This window comes from Mus caroli, chromosome 7 (genome assembly GCF_900094665.2).
Source record: "Mus caroli chromosome 7, CAROLI_EIJ_v1.1, whole genome shotgun sequence".
Classification (NCBI taxonomy): Eukaryota; Metazoa; Chordata; class Mammalia; order Rodentia; family Muridae; genus Mus; species Mus caroli.
In genome coordinates this window covers 101,269,264-101,284,823 of record NC_034576.1, presented here as the reverse complement: position 1 = coordinate 101,284,823, position 15,560 = coordinate 101,269,264, and the positions used below count along the sequence as shown (strand labels likewise).

The 15,560-nt window shown below is 38.2% G+C and overlaps 1 protein-coding gene across 12 annotated transcripts in view; it reads left to right on the top strand.

Moving 5' to 3' along the window:
• Emsy (EMSY transcriptional repressor, BRCA2 interacting) overlaps window positions 1-15,560 on the top strand; it is a 65,696-nt gene that overhangs the window by 39,332 nt on the left and 10,804 nt on the right. For 11 of the 12 annotated variants that reach the window (XM_029479318.1, XM_021166922.2, XM_021166926.2 and 8 more), the window contains 5 exons: window positions 333-469; window positions 2,692-2,865; window positions 4,976-5,174; window positions 13,224-13,388; window positions 15,153-15,308. In XM_029479318.1, coding sequence (XP_029335178.1) covers window positions 333-469; window positions 2,692-2,865; window positions 4,976-5,174; window positions 13,224-13,388; window positions 15,153-15,308 — 831 coding nt within the window. The remainder of the gene's footprint in view (window positions 1-332; window positions 470-2,691; window positions 2,866-4,975; window positions 5,175-13,223; window positions 13,389-15,152; window positions 15,309-15,560) is intronic. The other variant, XM_029479319.1, reaches the window with a different exon arrangement.

Genomic DNA, 15,560 nt, shown 5'->3' with positions numbered 1-15,560 from the left:
TGTATTATTGAACCCTCCCCCCTTACCTCCCTGTCCCCATGTGCCCTCCCTTTGGTTAAACTGGTAGACGTGATATGACTGTCTCCTAAATCGATAGTCCTTTATATTGGGGCAATTCTGCCGTAGATCTTTACAGTACAGTTAATATTACCCAGCGTCTCATCAGTCCAAGGTGCCACTATTCCAAGTCTTCAGTTTTGTCCTTAGGACCACACTCCTTCCCCTAAAGTTGACATTGTTTAGACAGGCATTGCTTATATACATCATAAACAGAAACAATCAAGTATCACCAGTCCTTAACTCAGGCCTCCTTTTCTTCCCCCTTCTCTAAGGAACGACTACCAAAATCACTACAATCCCAATGACTTCCAAGCCCAATGTGATTGTTGTACAAAAGACTACAGGGAAAGGAACGACCATTCAAGGCCTCCCAGGCAAAAACGTTGTCACAACCTTGCTAAATGCTGGAGTAAGTAAGACTGTAAACACACTCAGTAATCCACTAATCGGTTTAAAGGCCATCAGAACCCCGTAGTGGATGGAATGGCTTGACTCTGTACTGCTGCGATAGAATAACCTTTATCATCAACTGATGCCATTTTATACAGTAATGCTGAAAGCGTGTTGCTTATAGCTGCTCATAGCAAGGTGGCTTGTTACCATGATTCAAGTGTTCAGTTTCCTTCAAATGGAGAATTCCGCTGGTTTAGCTGCAGGAAGACTTGGAGGAATTCTGTTCCTGCTTATGGTCAGTAGATAAGCATTGATTTAGGCTGGACAAAAGAGAAATATTTGAGTTTAAAATAAAATTTATAGATGGGGATTTGTTACTTAAAGTTTGTTGTTTATTTTTTATTTTCCCATTTTAGGTTCTGATGGCAATTGTTAAGAGGTTACAGGTAGACACACTTAGGCTTTGTGTCTTGCTTTGTAGTTTGACTCTGGGTGACTTATCTAACCAGTGCAATATTTATTTCTTCATGCCTGCATTGGGTGATGGTAGGTGTTTTGAAAGTGCTTAGAGCAGTATCTTAACACATGAGAAGTTCTCAGTCATTGGTTTCTTACTGTTCTTGGTATTTAAGCACTCAGACTCAGTAGCATCCTTACCTTTCCTGACCTCACTAGAAGACAGATAAAAGCTATGTATCACGGTCTTTCATAATGCTGAAAGTGGTCCAGATTAGGCCTTTCCTGAATTCACATCAGTAAGTCAACAGAAAGCTAGGATTCTGTAGTATTAGGACTTATAAAGGATGTTATCTGCTATGGGAGATCTCAGCTCACATGGGAATTTTTTTCTAATAGATATTTAGCAGTAGTTTACCAGCAGTGCTAGTAAAATGAGCAGATCAGCCTATGGGACCATCTTCTTCAGCACACAGAGTGTGTATTTATACCCTGCCTGCATCTTGTGCAGGCCCACCACACATGAGCTTTCTCAGATAATACTCTGCAAGCTGGCTTTGTTTGGGTCACAGTGCTTAGAACAGGCTGTCAAGCCGTTTACAGATCAGCAGGATCAATCACAGATCTTCCTGAGAATGCTGCTGCAAACAATATGTGAGACTTGAACTAACCCCTTGATTGGAGACACTTTGTTTCTTTTGGATAGTTGTAGTTGATAGTTAGGTTATTAATTTTTGGACTTGGATTTAGATCTGAATTCTCAATGGTTGCTTTTTAGAAAGCTTACCTGATTGCTCTCAGTTTACCAAATGCTAAATTTAAAAGCCCAGATCCTGGGTTCAATCTCCAACAACACACACACACACACACACACACACACACACACACACACACACACGCATGCACACACACAGACACACGCTCTCTCTCTCTCTTTTCAACACCACACACGCATGCACACACACAGACACACACCCTCACTCTCTCTCTCTCTCTCTCTCTCTCTTCATCACCACACACGCATGCACGCAGAGAAGTAGAAAGAAAAGAAAGGCAATAAAGCAGGTAAATAAATTTTCAGAAAATGCCGAAAGGTTGCTGGGCTTGAGTTTATAATGGACTAAAGTAGCATTGTTAACATGCTAGGAGAACATGAGAACTGCTTTACGCGTTCTTTCCCCTTTCCTCCATATAACCTTAGAAAGATGTTAATATCTCTACTCTTTTTATCTCTCTCATATGTGTTTATACAGACATCCTACTGCATATCTTTATAATATATGCCTGACTTATTTTGTATGTGTTTGTTAATCTGCTGATAAACTGCATGGTTTTTATTATATAAATATTCACTTCAAATGTATTAAAAAGTAAAAATGAGTGTGGGAGATGACCTACAATCTTGAACATAACAATTGTTAACATTTTAGTGTATGTCCTTCCAGAAATTTCTGTTTTAATATAGGTATTCTATGAATGGGGTGGCATTAATTCTTAGATGTTCTTGGATCCGGTGATTTTTAAAAACATACTCATGAGGAATAATTTCTGTTTTGGCTAGAAAGTTGATTGTATGACTTGTAATCTTATTACAGTGAAGCCCAGGATTTTTTAATCATTTAGAAATCTTGTACTTTGTTGCATAATCTACAGTCCTTTTCCCAAAATTTTTCTTTGCTTTTTCAGTGAAAGGACAGTTGCGTTTTTGCTTATTTGTATGTTCTGTTTGTTTTTAATCATTTAAATGTATATAAGTCTCTTTAATAATTGACTTCAACTTAGGGAGAAAAAACTCTTCAGACAGTGCCAACTGGAGCCAAGCCAGCTATAATTACTGCTACAAGACCCATCACCAAAATGATTGTAACACAGCCCAAAGGGATAGGTTCCACAGTACAGCCAGCAGCCAAAATCATTCCAACAAAAATTGTGTATGGACAACAAGGGAAAACCCAGGTAGGCTGTAAGATGTGTTAACTTCTGGCTAATTCCCAGGTAGAAATTTCCTTTCCTTTCCTTTTTTCCCTCTCTCCCTCCCTCCCTCCCTGCCAGCCTGCCTGCTTGCCTGCCTCTCTCTCTCTCTCTCTCTCTCTCTCTCTCTCTCTCTCTCTCTCTCTCTCTCTCTCCCTCTCCCTACCTCCCTACCTATCTTGAAGCAGAGTCTTTCTATGTAGTCCTGGCTGTCCTGGAGGTTTGCTATGTAAACCAGGTTAGCCTTGAACTCACAGAGATCAGCTTGCCTTTGGTAGGATTAAAGGCTTGCACTACTATGCCTAGCCTGATAGAAATGTCAAGGAAATGATCAATAGTCTGATAAAAGAAACAGGTTTTCTAAATACTGAATGCATATTAATCTGTTCTCAAAACCTGCCTTTTTTCTCCCCAGTACTTTAAAGATAATCTGCATATATCTGTCACAATATGAGCAAAGGCAGGGAGGAGAATTCCTTTGGGATAAATTCCCTGAAGATATTTATAACTGTGAGAACTGGATAGCTGAGGAAGGACAGAGAACTGGAGACTAGTTTCTTTCTATGAAGGGACAGGACCTGCACAGATGCTTATGAAAGATACTTATGAAAGTTTGTTCTATTCCAGCCCTACATAACAGATGCTGGTGATGAGTTCATTTTCAGACTGTCAAAGTCTGAGAATAAGGGTATAATCTCACCTCAGTGTAGGCTGTTGACTTTGTAGGTGCTTTTCTGAGACTATCGAAGCAATATCAGCTTTGGTTGAGAAATAGAATCCTAGAGTTTTTGTAAAAGGTATTTATCTAAACTCATAATTGGCTTTTGGAATCTGTTCCTTCAAAACTGTAGCCATTGTTTATATATTTTAAAAAATAGCTTTGTTATAAGCTTAAGTTATTTATTCAGTTCAGCTGTAATGATTCCATTTGTTTCACCATGTAGAGTATAACAAATCCTTTTTTTAAACTCAGGGAAATGAGTACTTAAGAGCCTCGTTCATGTATGAGTCAGTAGCAGTAGTTTTGGTGGTGATGGTGGTACTGGGTATGAGTCAGTATTTTTATTCCACGAGTCCAATTAAATGTCTAGAATCCAGATACTGAAGGAGAATGTTTCAGTATGATTGTATTTTTCCTGGTTTACTTGTTTAGTGTCTGAGCTTTTAACTTTGCTGAGTTGATCTCTTGCTGCTGCGGAAAGCATTTTATATCAGTTTTCCTCTGTAGTTCCTTGAGTGATGACTTAGATTTCCTGCAGTTTGCTTTGTGAAGGTGTGTCAGGAATTTTATTTGGTTTCTTATTAAAAGAAACTTGGAAAATTGTGGCTTGAACAAATTATGGTCTTGGTTTTATTCTGTTAATACAAGTTGAGAGAGAAAGCTCAAACAGATACTATGGTTGGAAAAATTCTAATGAGTCTAGTTTGCATGTATTTTTATTTTCTTTTTTTTCTACCACTCAGCTTGTGGTTGTTACTGTGATAGATAGTTCTGAAAAATGATTTCTAAAGTTAGATAAGAAAAACAATGAAAATACTTGTCAGAATCATAGCTTTGGGAGACTAATAAGATGGCTCTGTGGTTGTGAGTGCTTGTTGTTCTTGCAGAAGACCAGAGTTTCATTCCATGCACACACATTGGGAGGCTTACAGCTAACTCCAGCTCCAGAAGATCCAGACCCTCTTCTGGTGCCTGAGCTGTGCACATACATGTAAACAGACACATTAAAAAACAACAAGAATTCAAGCTGTTATGATCTGGCATATACCACTTAAAATATTGTACGTAGCTTAGGTCGAGTTCATCTGTGGATTTTAGTCTTTGGCAACAAATACTGTGCCCAAAGCCTAACGATAAATATGCATGATGGTAATTTGTGTATCTGGAAAATGACCTGTAAGTTTAGCGTTTGTTTGTTTGGTTGGTTTTGAGACAGGATTTTATCCTAGCCAAAGTTGGCTTTGAATTAGTGACAGTCTTCCAGCCTCTGTCTTCCAAGTACTAGGGTTATAGGTATAAACAACCATGCATGTCTAATTTAGCATTTAAATGGGGCTATGCTATTTCATCTGGGCATTTCTGCTTTTCTTCTAGGTTCTCATTAAACCCAAACCAGTGACATTTCAGGCTACAGTTGTCAGTGAACAAACAAGGCAGCTGGTGACAGAAACATTACAGCAAGCATCCAGGGTAGCAGATGCCAGTAATTCATCTGCTCAGGAAGGAAAAGAGGAGCCACAGGGTTACACAGACAGCAGTTCTTCTTCCACAGAGTCCTCCCAGAGTTCTCAAGGTAAGGCTTACTGTACTTCTGCTCATGTGAGCGCTGATGATGTCATGACTCAGTTTCTAAACAGCTGCTCCTTCTAGGGATTCCAAATCAAACTTTATACTTTTGATTGAATTGGATTTTTTTTTTTTGTCTGTTTAGTGAGAGAGATAAAATTTTATTTTTGGCATAGCTTACCATTATTACCTTTTGTCATATGTTCATCAAGTCATTGATAGTTTTTTTTTTTTTAATATGTAGGCAGTATCAAACAGCTATAACTTCTAGATGGCTACTTTTATGTTTTTCCTGTTTGGTATGGGTAAGAAGAGGAAGAAGTATACAAGAAAAAGGAATGTAGTTTTTCAAGGATGGTTATTGCTGAACCTTGAGGAAGCATCAAGGTGACCAGGAGTGAGCTATAAGTGGGTGGCTGTACATCCCCTGGTTTGTATGGATCTTAGTTTATGTCTGTTGTTCCCACCTAATTATTAATAACATTTTATTTAACTCTCAAAAATATTCCAGATGGTTATCAGTGGTTATCCCAATTATTAGAAGCTAGGCAGCACAGCAGGAGATAATCTTTAGTATTGTTCTCAATATGACATTGGTCTAGGATGTCTCTCAAAATATAAACTCATGGTCTACTCTGAAGCTCTGAGACATTGTCTTTTGTTCATATTACTCAGTTATTCTGAGTGCCCTTGTTGTTGGGTGCCACAAGCTGAGGAGCCTATATCTGAAACACTTGAGATGAGAATGGTCTTAGGTTTCAAATTTTGTATTTGCGTGTGAGTGTGTGTGTGTGAAAAAGAGAAGGAAAGTGGGGTATCTTACAGATGGGATCAGAGTCTAAATGATATTCATGTATGTTTCATATAACCCTTCTACACTTAGTCTGAGGGTGAGGTCACAGGTCTTGTTTTCCCCTGCACCTGTGTTTTGACTGTGACTGTCATGTGTGGTTAGGGATGGGGTTTTCTGCTAGTAATGTCACCTTGCTCAGAAAGGTTCAGATGTGGAGCATTTTGGATTAGAGCTGTTCAGCCTGTGTGTATGTCTGTGCTTGTGCAACCTGATGCATATAAGCAAAAGTGTTGTTCTTTCCTCCTAGGCCTTGTTCCTCTCTTCTTCTCTCTGCCTCTGTACTGATCTTGCTGGTATGCCTGCTGCTTTTTTATAAAAGCACTGATAGAAAGCACATTTTTTTCCATATTATACAAACACTTTATTATTTTAATTCTCCAATGATGCCTTCACATTAATTTTATATGATTTACATAGTTGTATGTTATTTGTTAATTATTTGTTGGTTTGTAATATGTACTAAGTAAGAATTATGTTAGATCTTATTAAAGTTGAGTAAAATACAGTTCTTGCTGGTTTTTTTTTTTTAACATTTATTTATTATTATATCTAAGTACACTGTAGCTGTCTTCAGACACACCAGAAAAGGGCGTCAGATCTCATTACAGATGGTTGTGAGCCACCATGTGGTTGCTGGGATTTGAACTCAGGATGTTCGGAAGAGCAGTCAGTGCTCTTAACCACTGAGCCATCTCTCCAGCCCCGCCTTTTTTTTTTCCCCCCCTGAAAATGGCCTTGAACTTCTGATTATCCTTCCTTCATCTCCCAGGTCCTGGGATTACAGGTGTAAAACACCACACCTGGCTAAATCTTAAAATCTAGACTAGTATATTAGAAAAAAAATTCACATACAGTTGCAGCATACAAATTTTTCTTAGTCACGAACAAAACATTGCTAGAGGCTAAAAGTCCACACTCCAAGAAAAAGAAATGCTTATTCACAGAGCAAGTAGAAAATGGTCTTTGAAAGCTTGTCAGTTAAAAATAAATAAGCTGTTGGTTTCAACAAACAATATAGCACTTATTTTAGAAAGTGAGTAGTTTTCTCACCCTGCTATCAGGGTAGAAATAATTTGCAAGTCATTTTGCTAATTCTCATTTTATCTTCCTGCTGATTGTAAATCAGTTTGTAAACCACTTACAATGTGTGGCTCTGATTGCCAGCCATTCCTACTTGTTTATATTTTGTTCTACCCAGCTGATGGTTTCATTTTTTTTTAATTTTTATTTATTTTTTATGTGTATGGGTGTTTTGCCTATGTCTGTACACCAACATACATGTCTGGTTTGGAAGAGGCCAGGAGAGGGCGTCAGACCCTAGGGAATAGAGTTTACACAGTGTGGGTTGCCATGTGGCTTCTTGGAATCAAACTTGGGTCCCCTGAAAAAGCAGCCAGTGTTCCTAACCATCGAGCTATCTCTCCAGCCCTCGTTTTATTTTTGTATTTTAATTTTTGGTTCTGAGGATGAGACTTATGTGTATATAGCCTTATACATGGCTAAACATACGCACTGCCACTGAACTACTGACAGCCTGCTTTATTACTTTTGTCTCTAGTCTCTTTTCTGTTGTGTCTATTGTATGTGTGCACAATTGTTAAGTCTTAGCCAGGTAAAGAGTAGTTATAGGTACTATGTGATTTAACCTCCAAACAGTTAGTTTTTAGGTCTCTAATTTCTTATGTCTTATCCTTATGTAACTAAATTACCATTATCAAAATCAAGAAATTTAATGTAATGCTATTAGCTAATTTATAATTCATCTAGATATACAACCAAGTGATAAGTGATGTTCTCTATTGCTTTGTCTCCTAGTCACTTTCCAGCTCAGGGTCACATATTATACTCAGCTGTGTGACGTTGCAACTATCACATTACTGTTGTCACTTCCTTCTCTTTCCCCTTTCGTCCTTCCTCCTCGTCTCACTGTGTAATCCTGATTAGCCTGGAACTTGATATGTAGACTAGGCAGGCCATAAATTAAAAAAATATCTGCCTGCCTCTTCTTCATGAGTTCTGGGGATTATAGGCAGGTCTGGCCCTCCTCTTTGGTGTTTTGAGACAGGATCTTATTCTCTAGTCCAGGCCAGACTGAAACTCATGGAAATCTTTCTGCCTGAGCCTCCCAAGAGCTAGAATTAAGTGTATGGGCCATCATTTCTGATACCATTAGCATTCTTTATTCTCTTTTGCCCTAGATAGCCTCTTAATCCCCACTTTCCCCCTTGATTATGATATTTTGAAGAGTTTAGATTGGTTACTTTGTAGAATCTTCTTTATGATTTAATTCAGTAGGAATTGTACAGGTAGATGACTATCAGTTTCCTCAGGGTAGACATGATGTCTGCCACATTGATGAGAGGAATGGTGCTCACTTGATTAGGATGATTGCTTCTAGTTTTCTCTGCTGTGAAGTTAACATATTCCTTTTTGAAATTAATGCCAGTTTTGGAGGAGGTACTCTGAGACTGTAAGTGTAGCGTTCCTCATCAGTCACTTGTCCATACATTTTAGCATCTATTGATGATTTTTTAAAGTCCATTATTCTTTGTTCTGTTCTAAGGAAGAATTGATCCTTTTTTGACTGAAGAGTTCTTTTCAAGGGTTTTTCCTGTACATGCTGGATGCTTTAGTGGTTTCTAACTATACCCACCACTAGGAGGCATCTAGGCCCCGGGTTTAATTCCTGAGCAGGTAGAGTAGAAAGCCTTGGGCATCTTCTTGATGGGAATCTTAATCACCCTGGCAGGACTCATCACACCATATTATATATCTGGTACTGTTTTTTATGTTAATTTTAACTATTTTGTTTTATACTTTTTGTTATTGTTTTCTTCTCTGTTGGCATCTTAAGGATAACGGGAATGATTAAGCTTCATGCTTATAAACTCATTTTTATTGCCTCATTCCAAAACATTGTTTCTCCTCTTCACTTTCTCCTAACATTTTTAGTCTTTTGTTTGAATATTGATAGATAGTAAGCTTGCCGAGACTATTAGATCAGTAATATTTTTGCCTGTGTCACTCACTGAAACCCAGATGATGTGTTTTCTGAAGCTACTTGCCTTCTATCTTCTCAAATAGCTCTTCCAGTTTTTCTTCTCACTTGTAAAGTGAGGTAAGTGTCCTTATTGGTGTTCAGATTTTTAAAATTTTTATTATTTTTTTACTTATATCAGCTTTATTTCTAAAAGGTTGTGGGTTTTGTTTGTTTGCTTGCTTGCTTGGGTTTTTGAGACAGAATTTCTTTAGCCCTGGCTCTTCTGGTACTAGCTCTGTAGACCAGGCTGGCCTCGATCTCAGAGATCTGCCTGCCTCTGCCTCCGAAGTGTTGGGATCAAAGGTGTGTGCCACCACTGCCCATCTAAAAGGTTTAAGGTGGATTGAATATAAGATTGTATTAAGCAGACCAGAAGAGAACAAGGAAGTGAATTGAGAGTAGACATTTAAAGGAGCAGAACATGAGTCAAATTTGTAAATAAATGTCATAAAGATACAGTTTTAATCAAGAACTCAGTTTCTGGCATTACTTTTCCTTAAGAATCATGATCTTGGGAGGCCAGAGTGAAGGTTTTGTTTTTGGTTTTTTTGTTTTGTTTTGTTTTGTTTATTTAAAAGCAAACATGGGTCATACAAAATGTACTTTTTGCAGAATTTCATTAGCTAATTTATTTGGTAATTTATATTATTAAAGGTGAAAACTAGGATATCTACTACATAATATAAAATGTTTCCCAGTGATTTTGACCACAGAACCCTTTTTTTTTTTTTTTGCAGAAAATTTTGTGGAATTGTTGTTCTCTATAACATTGGGACAGTGCTTCAGAGGAAAGGCTTATATTCTAACACAGAAGGAATATAGACAGCTTGGGCTTAGCTCGGAAGAGATGGCCTTAGACATCTGGGAATCATTGTCTGTGAAGGAGTGGGGATGGATTAGGTGGGGGTTCTGGGATTGTTAATCATGTTGTGCTCTGTGATATAAACGAAGTGAGTTGGCCTTTGTAGGTAAGTGGACAGACAATAGTACTGTTGTACAGATGACAGAAAGATCTATTTCTACTTTATGTAAAACAAAACAAAACAAAACTTTGTATATCACAGCTGTGCAGGCAGAACTGAAAAGGAAGTCTTAGAAAGTGGTGGGTTCCTGATGATGACTGCATGTGGGAGTGGTGGGGGGTGGAGGAGGACATTGACCTTTAAGATCCTGCTAGTTTAGAAGTCTTATGATTATAAAAGGATGTCACAGACAGTTTATGATAAAGACATATCATACATGCCTGGGTTTGCCTTTGAGTATAGTACTAAAGTATGGATTCCTGGTACCTAATATGCAGTAGACATCTAATACATAATTGATAAAGAAAACCAGTAAGGGAAGTCTGAAGCAGGCCACTATCCTTAAGAAGTACAAAGGTCTAGTTTAGACATGCTAATACTTGGTAGCATACATTAATACATGTTAGCTGGACACCTGAATGCCTGCTGCAGAAACAGGAGATCAGATTCCTGGTGTCCTGTGATCGAAGCATCTCTAGGTTTGAGCGTAAGCCCAAATTGTAGAAGAGGGGGAGACTGTCGAAAGAGTTTTTACTTAGTTCACACTTTCATTTTGTTTTTTTTTTTTTAATTTATTTATTATATGTAAGTTCACTGTATCTGTCTTCAACACACCAGAAGAAGGTATCAGATTTCATTACGGATGATTGTGAGCCACCATGGTGGTTGCTGGGATTTGAACTCAGTACCTTTGGAAGAGCAGTCAGTGCTCTTAACCACCGAGCCATCTCTCCAGCCCTCCACTCTCATTTTGTATCACAGTTCTTTGGGTTGCTGTCTGATTCTTGGTGATCATCATCTGCTCTGTATGTACAGAAAGAGGTGGCGTCCTCCCGGTCCCTAAGGAATGGTTTTATTTGGAGAGATGTTATTTGGTTAGCACTCCTGTAGATACATAGTCCCGACTCTGAATATTTAGTGTATCGCAGAGTTAGGTTGCAGAGACTCACTCTCTTTGCCTCTTTGCCTATATCAGCAATAAGAATTAGTTTTTGGGGTTTTTTTTTTGAGACAGGGTTTCTCTGTATAGCCCTGGCTGTCCTGGAACTCACTTTGTAGACCAGGCGGGCCTTGAACTCAGAAATCCGCCTGCCTCTGCCTCCCAAGTGCTGGGATTAAAGGTGTGTGCCACCACGCCCGGCTGAGAATTTGTTTTTGAAACAGAGGCCCAGACTATATGGCATCCAATTTATAATCCTCTTATGTGCTCAGGTTATAGGCTTGTGTTCATCATAAAAATTTATTTTTAATTTATATAAAATGGTGCTTCTCTAGTATAATCATTTCTCAGGTTAAAATTTTGCATATTAGGACATTAGGGGTGTATCTCAGTTAGAAAAGCACTTGCATGGTATACATGCAAATCTGGTTTCAATCCCCAGCACTTGGGAGGTGGAAGCAGGAGGGTCAGGAGGTTAAGGTCATTTTGGCTACAAAGCAAATTTCAAACTAGCCTGAGTTATATGAGAGTCTGTACCTAAGCAAACAACGTTTTCTACGTATCTTATTAGAATATGTAATGAGAGACTGCAGTATTCTTCACATGGCACTTGGCATCGCAAACGAACAGCCAGTCCTTCCCATGTGGTTGAAAGCTTAGTAGAAACTGAATGTCTCTGGTGTGATGGTTTCTACTCAGGGTTTTGTTTGTTTGTCTTGGCTTTGGGCTTAGTGTGCTTTGTTTTGGTCTTTAAAGACAGGATCTCATATAGTCCAATCTGGGCTTACAGAACTATGCCACCACACCTGGCCTGTTAGTGTATGATTATTAAACATTATAAACTTCTTGCATATTGATTTTTTTTCTTCAGAAAGATTGCTTCATTAGAAGAATGTTGCCTTTGCTTCAATATTTTTGAACATCCTCCTGGCTTTAAAAAATGTGATGTTCTTAGAGGGTGAACTTGATGGTTTTTTTCTTGTATTTTTGAGCCACCAGATAATTTTTGTTCTGATGCTTCAACTAAGCAGCATGATTAAAAGCAGTCTCTTTTCTTGTTTTAACCATTTGATATTTACCCTAGAATCTGATGCTATCTATCAGTTTTTGTTTCCTGTAACAATCTAGATCTGAACTTTAGGTATCATGTCCTTGTATCTCCTCCATTTTCTTATACAATATCTTAGACAAAATGGTCCAACCTTCTAGCTTTATAGAGAACTGTTAAGTGTGTGTTGCTTAATATGATTCCCATTTTTTATTTACATGTGCTGAAATTTATTTTCAAATCAACCACAGATCTTAGAACTGAATTTTCAGCCAAACCCTCAACAACCTCATTTCTACTGACTTTTATAGTTTATGAAGCTTAGTTACATATGATCATGTAGCTTATACTGATATTTCAGTCAGTAATGGACTGTATGTGTTCATATATACACATAAACATACATATACATATGATAACAGTAATAGGGTGTACCATATGGCCTTCCTGTAGCAAGCTATTTCTTCTGAGTGTGTAAGGATTGCCTATGGTTCTTCTCAGAATGTATTACTGTTGTTAAGCAGCCCAGACTATCATTGCTTTATACCCACCCCTTGTTCCTATTAAGGAGCAGAGCTAAAACCCAAAGAATCAACTTGCTAATAAATGACAGGCTTCCACTTGTCACGTTACATCATTTTGTTTCTAGACTGTCTTTTCTTACTGTCAGTAATTCAGCAAAATATTCCCCAAGTATTTAGGCTTTTGATAGAAATCTTTTCATGTACATTGGGAAAAACCAGTCTCCTATCTGTAACATTTTGTTTTTGGTTAACACAAGCACTCACCTATATAGATGCTCACCCACGTAGACAGCAGTTAGCATATTGAGTTGTACTTTGTCTTTTTACATGTTCGTCTTTTCAGATAGACTGTGTGCTTCTTGAGCCTTCTTGGACTATTTTGTGAGTTCCTTTAAGTCCTTTAAATATGGATCCTGATGCACAGGTGTCTAGTGTCAAGTAAATGTGTGAGTGAATAAATGGATTCAGAAGTGAGAGTCAGTATCAGTGTGCCTTCGGGGACCTCACAGTCTGCTTAGAGAAGTCAAGGTTGACTTGTACATTAAATACAAAGGTAAACATAAATATTGCTTTATTTTAAGAGAAACTTTGTTTATAGGGTTTGTTTTTTTTTAACTAATATAAAACAGATTCCCAGCCTGTAGTTCATGTAATTGCTTCCCGGCGTCAGGATTGGTCAGAACATGAGATTGCAATGGAGACTAGCCCCACCATAATATATCAGGATGTATCCAGTGAATCACAATCAGCCACTTCAACAATCAAAGCTCTGTTAGAACTCCAGCAGACAACAGGTATGAATTCACATGCTCAGCTGAATGAAGCGTGTTTTCTCTAGAGACGGGTTGCTAAAATACACCGCTGTTACATAGTTTTTGTAATTTTCTCCCCCTCTGGACTTATCTGTAATTATTGGTACAGTGTATTGTTCTTTTAGATGTACATAGGAGTATGAAGCATAGATGGAGTGTTGTCATTAGAACAGAGATAGAGTAGACAGAGTGACTTCTACTTCAAATGGAGAATCCTCTTGCCAGCAGTGGGAAGGGGGTTGTCACTTGTAAGCACAAATGCAGGACAAGGATAGGTGTAGCCCAGTTGCTGGGTATATTTAGAATGTTGGGACAGATCGAAGGGTCCAGCTTTGCTCATAGATACTGTCAGACCAATTCTGTACCATAAAAACACCATTAGACTTGCTTGTAAACATTCTCATATGCTCTCACCTTATTTTCAGATTTATTTGTGTTTAAGTTATTTGCTAGAGCATCTGTATTTAATAGGATCCTATCAGTTCTTCTAGTTACTAAATATCTTCAGTAGATTCTAGGACAGCTCTATGTAAGTTATACTGGGTTTTTTGTTGTAATAGGGCAACAATGATGCAACTATTTTATGGGTTGCAGTGATGATCTCATCTGACCCTTTCCTGTTTTGGAGAAGTTAGCAGAGACTTGAGAAAAGTTGATGGCCAGGGCCGGATCTGCTTGTGGGATCGCAGCAGGACTCTAGATTTGGTTTCTGTGTTTAAAATGATTGTTTTGCTTTTATCATAGTCTATGCTTGGTGAGAGCAACCTTTAGTGGACTTAGTTACTTAGTAGCGTTTATTGTAATTCTGTGCTGTACTCTATACTCATTGGATATAAACGTAGACTATTCCTTCTGCTAAATATTTTTAGCCTTTGGCACTTTTTTCCAGCTGCTTGTCTTTGAAAAAACTCAATCATTTTTATCGATCATTCATGTAGATAGAAATGTTGAGTGAAGAGACTTTGTTGAAGAAGTGGTAAGAAGACTAAAATAGATGCATCTTAACATATACCGTTATTAATTACAGGCTGTTTTATCAGACATTTTAGACATACAGAAGCAGAGCACCTATTCTTTCCTAACAGTGAGAAGCTTTATGTTTTATTCTTTTAAGAGTCATTAAAGACTTGTAACAGTTTTTTGGCCATATCTTAAAATGCCAAATTTGTATACACACACACACACTGACAGGGTTTCATTTTGGTCTGGATATAGCCCAGGTCAGCATTGAACTCAGCAATCGTCCTTCCTCAGAAAAGGTTCTATGAATTTCCCTCCTTATTCTGGGGATCAAACTCAAGACCATGTGTACGCTGGACAAGCACCCAGTGTCTGGATAACATTCCCAGACCCTTGAATTGTTAGTAAGTCAAATGAACTAGTCAGTGGGAAGTGCTACTGGGATATGCGCTAGAGCAGATCAAGCTGATGTGAACTGAGTGTGCCAGGGATTACTTTGAATACAAAGGAAATAACATCCTAGGAGGAGTGTATAGAGAGAAACAGCTGGCTGGCCTGGAGTAATGGGGGGACTTGAATGTGATTGCATATGAATTATTGTAGGCTGCTGTTACATAGGCTGTAGTCTATACAACCATACAGAGCAGTCTGCAGTTTCCAATTCATTGTCTTCTTAGCCACTAATGGTAGGACACCCCAGAGGTCTGGTTCATTATTCCCATAGACAGCTCTGGTTTTAGTACTTGTTTATAATAAAAGTAACTTTTCCCCGACTTTTTTATGCAGTAAAGGAAAAATTGGAATCTAAACCAAGACAACCCACTATTGACTTGAGTCAAATGGCAGTACCTATTCAGATGACCCAGGAAAAGAGACATTCTCCTGAGAGTCCATCCATTGCTGTGGTAGAGTCAGAACTAGTTGCTGAATACATCACCACGGGTAGGTGTCCTCTTAAAACATAGTAATAAGGTAGTGCTACCTTTGCGGACTTCATGGGGTGCTCATTTCGGGGAGAACATATCAAAATATTTCTAGCTCTTTTCCTGTTTTATTCAGAGCAGATTGAATCATTTTTGGAGTTTCCCTAACTTTAATAACCCCCCTTATTTCCCTGACTTTAATCAATCAATCTCTCTCTTTCTCTCTCTTTCTCTCTCTTTCTCTCTCTCTCTCTCTCTCTCTCTCTCTCTC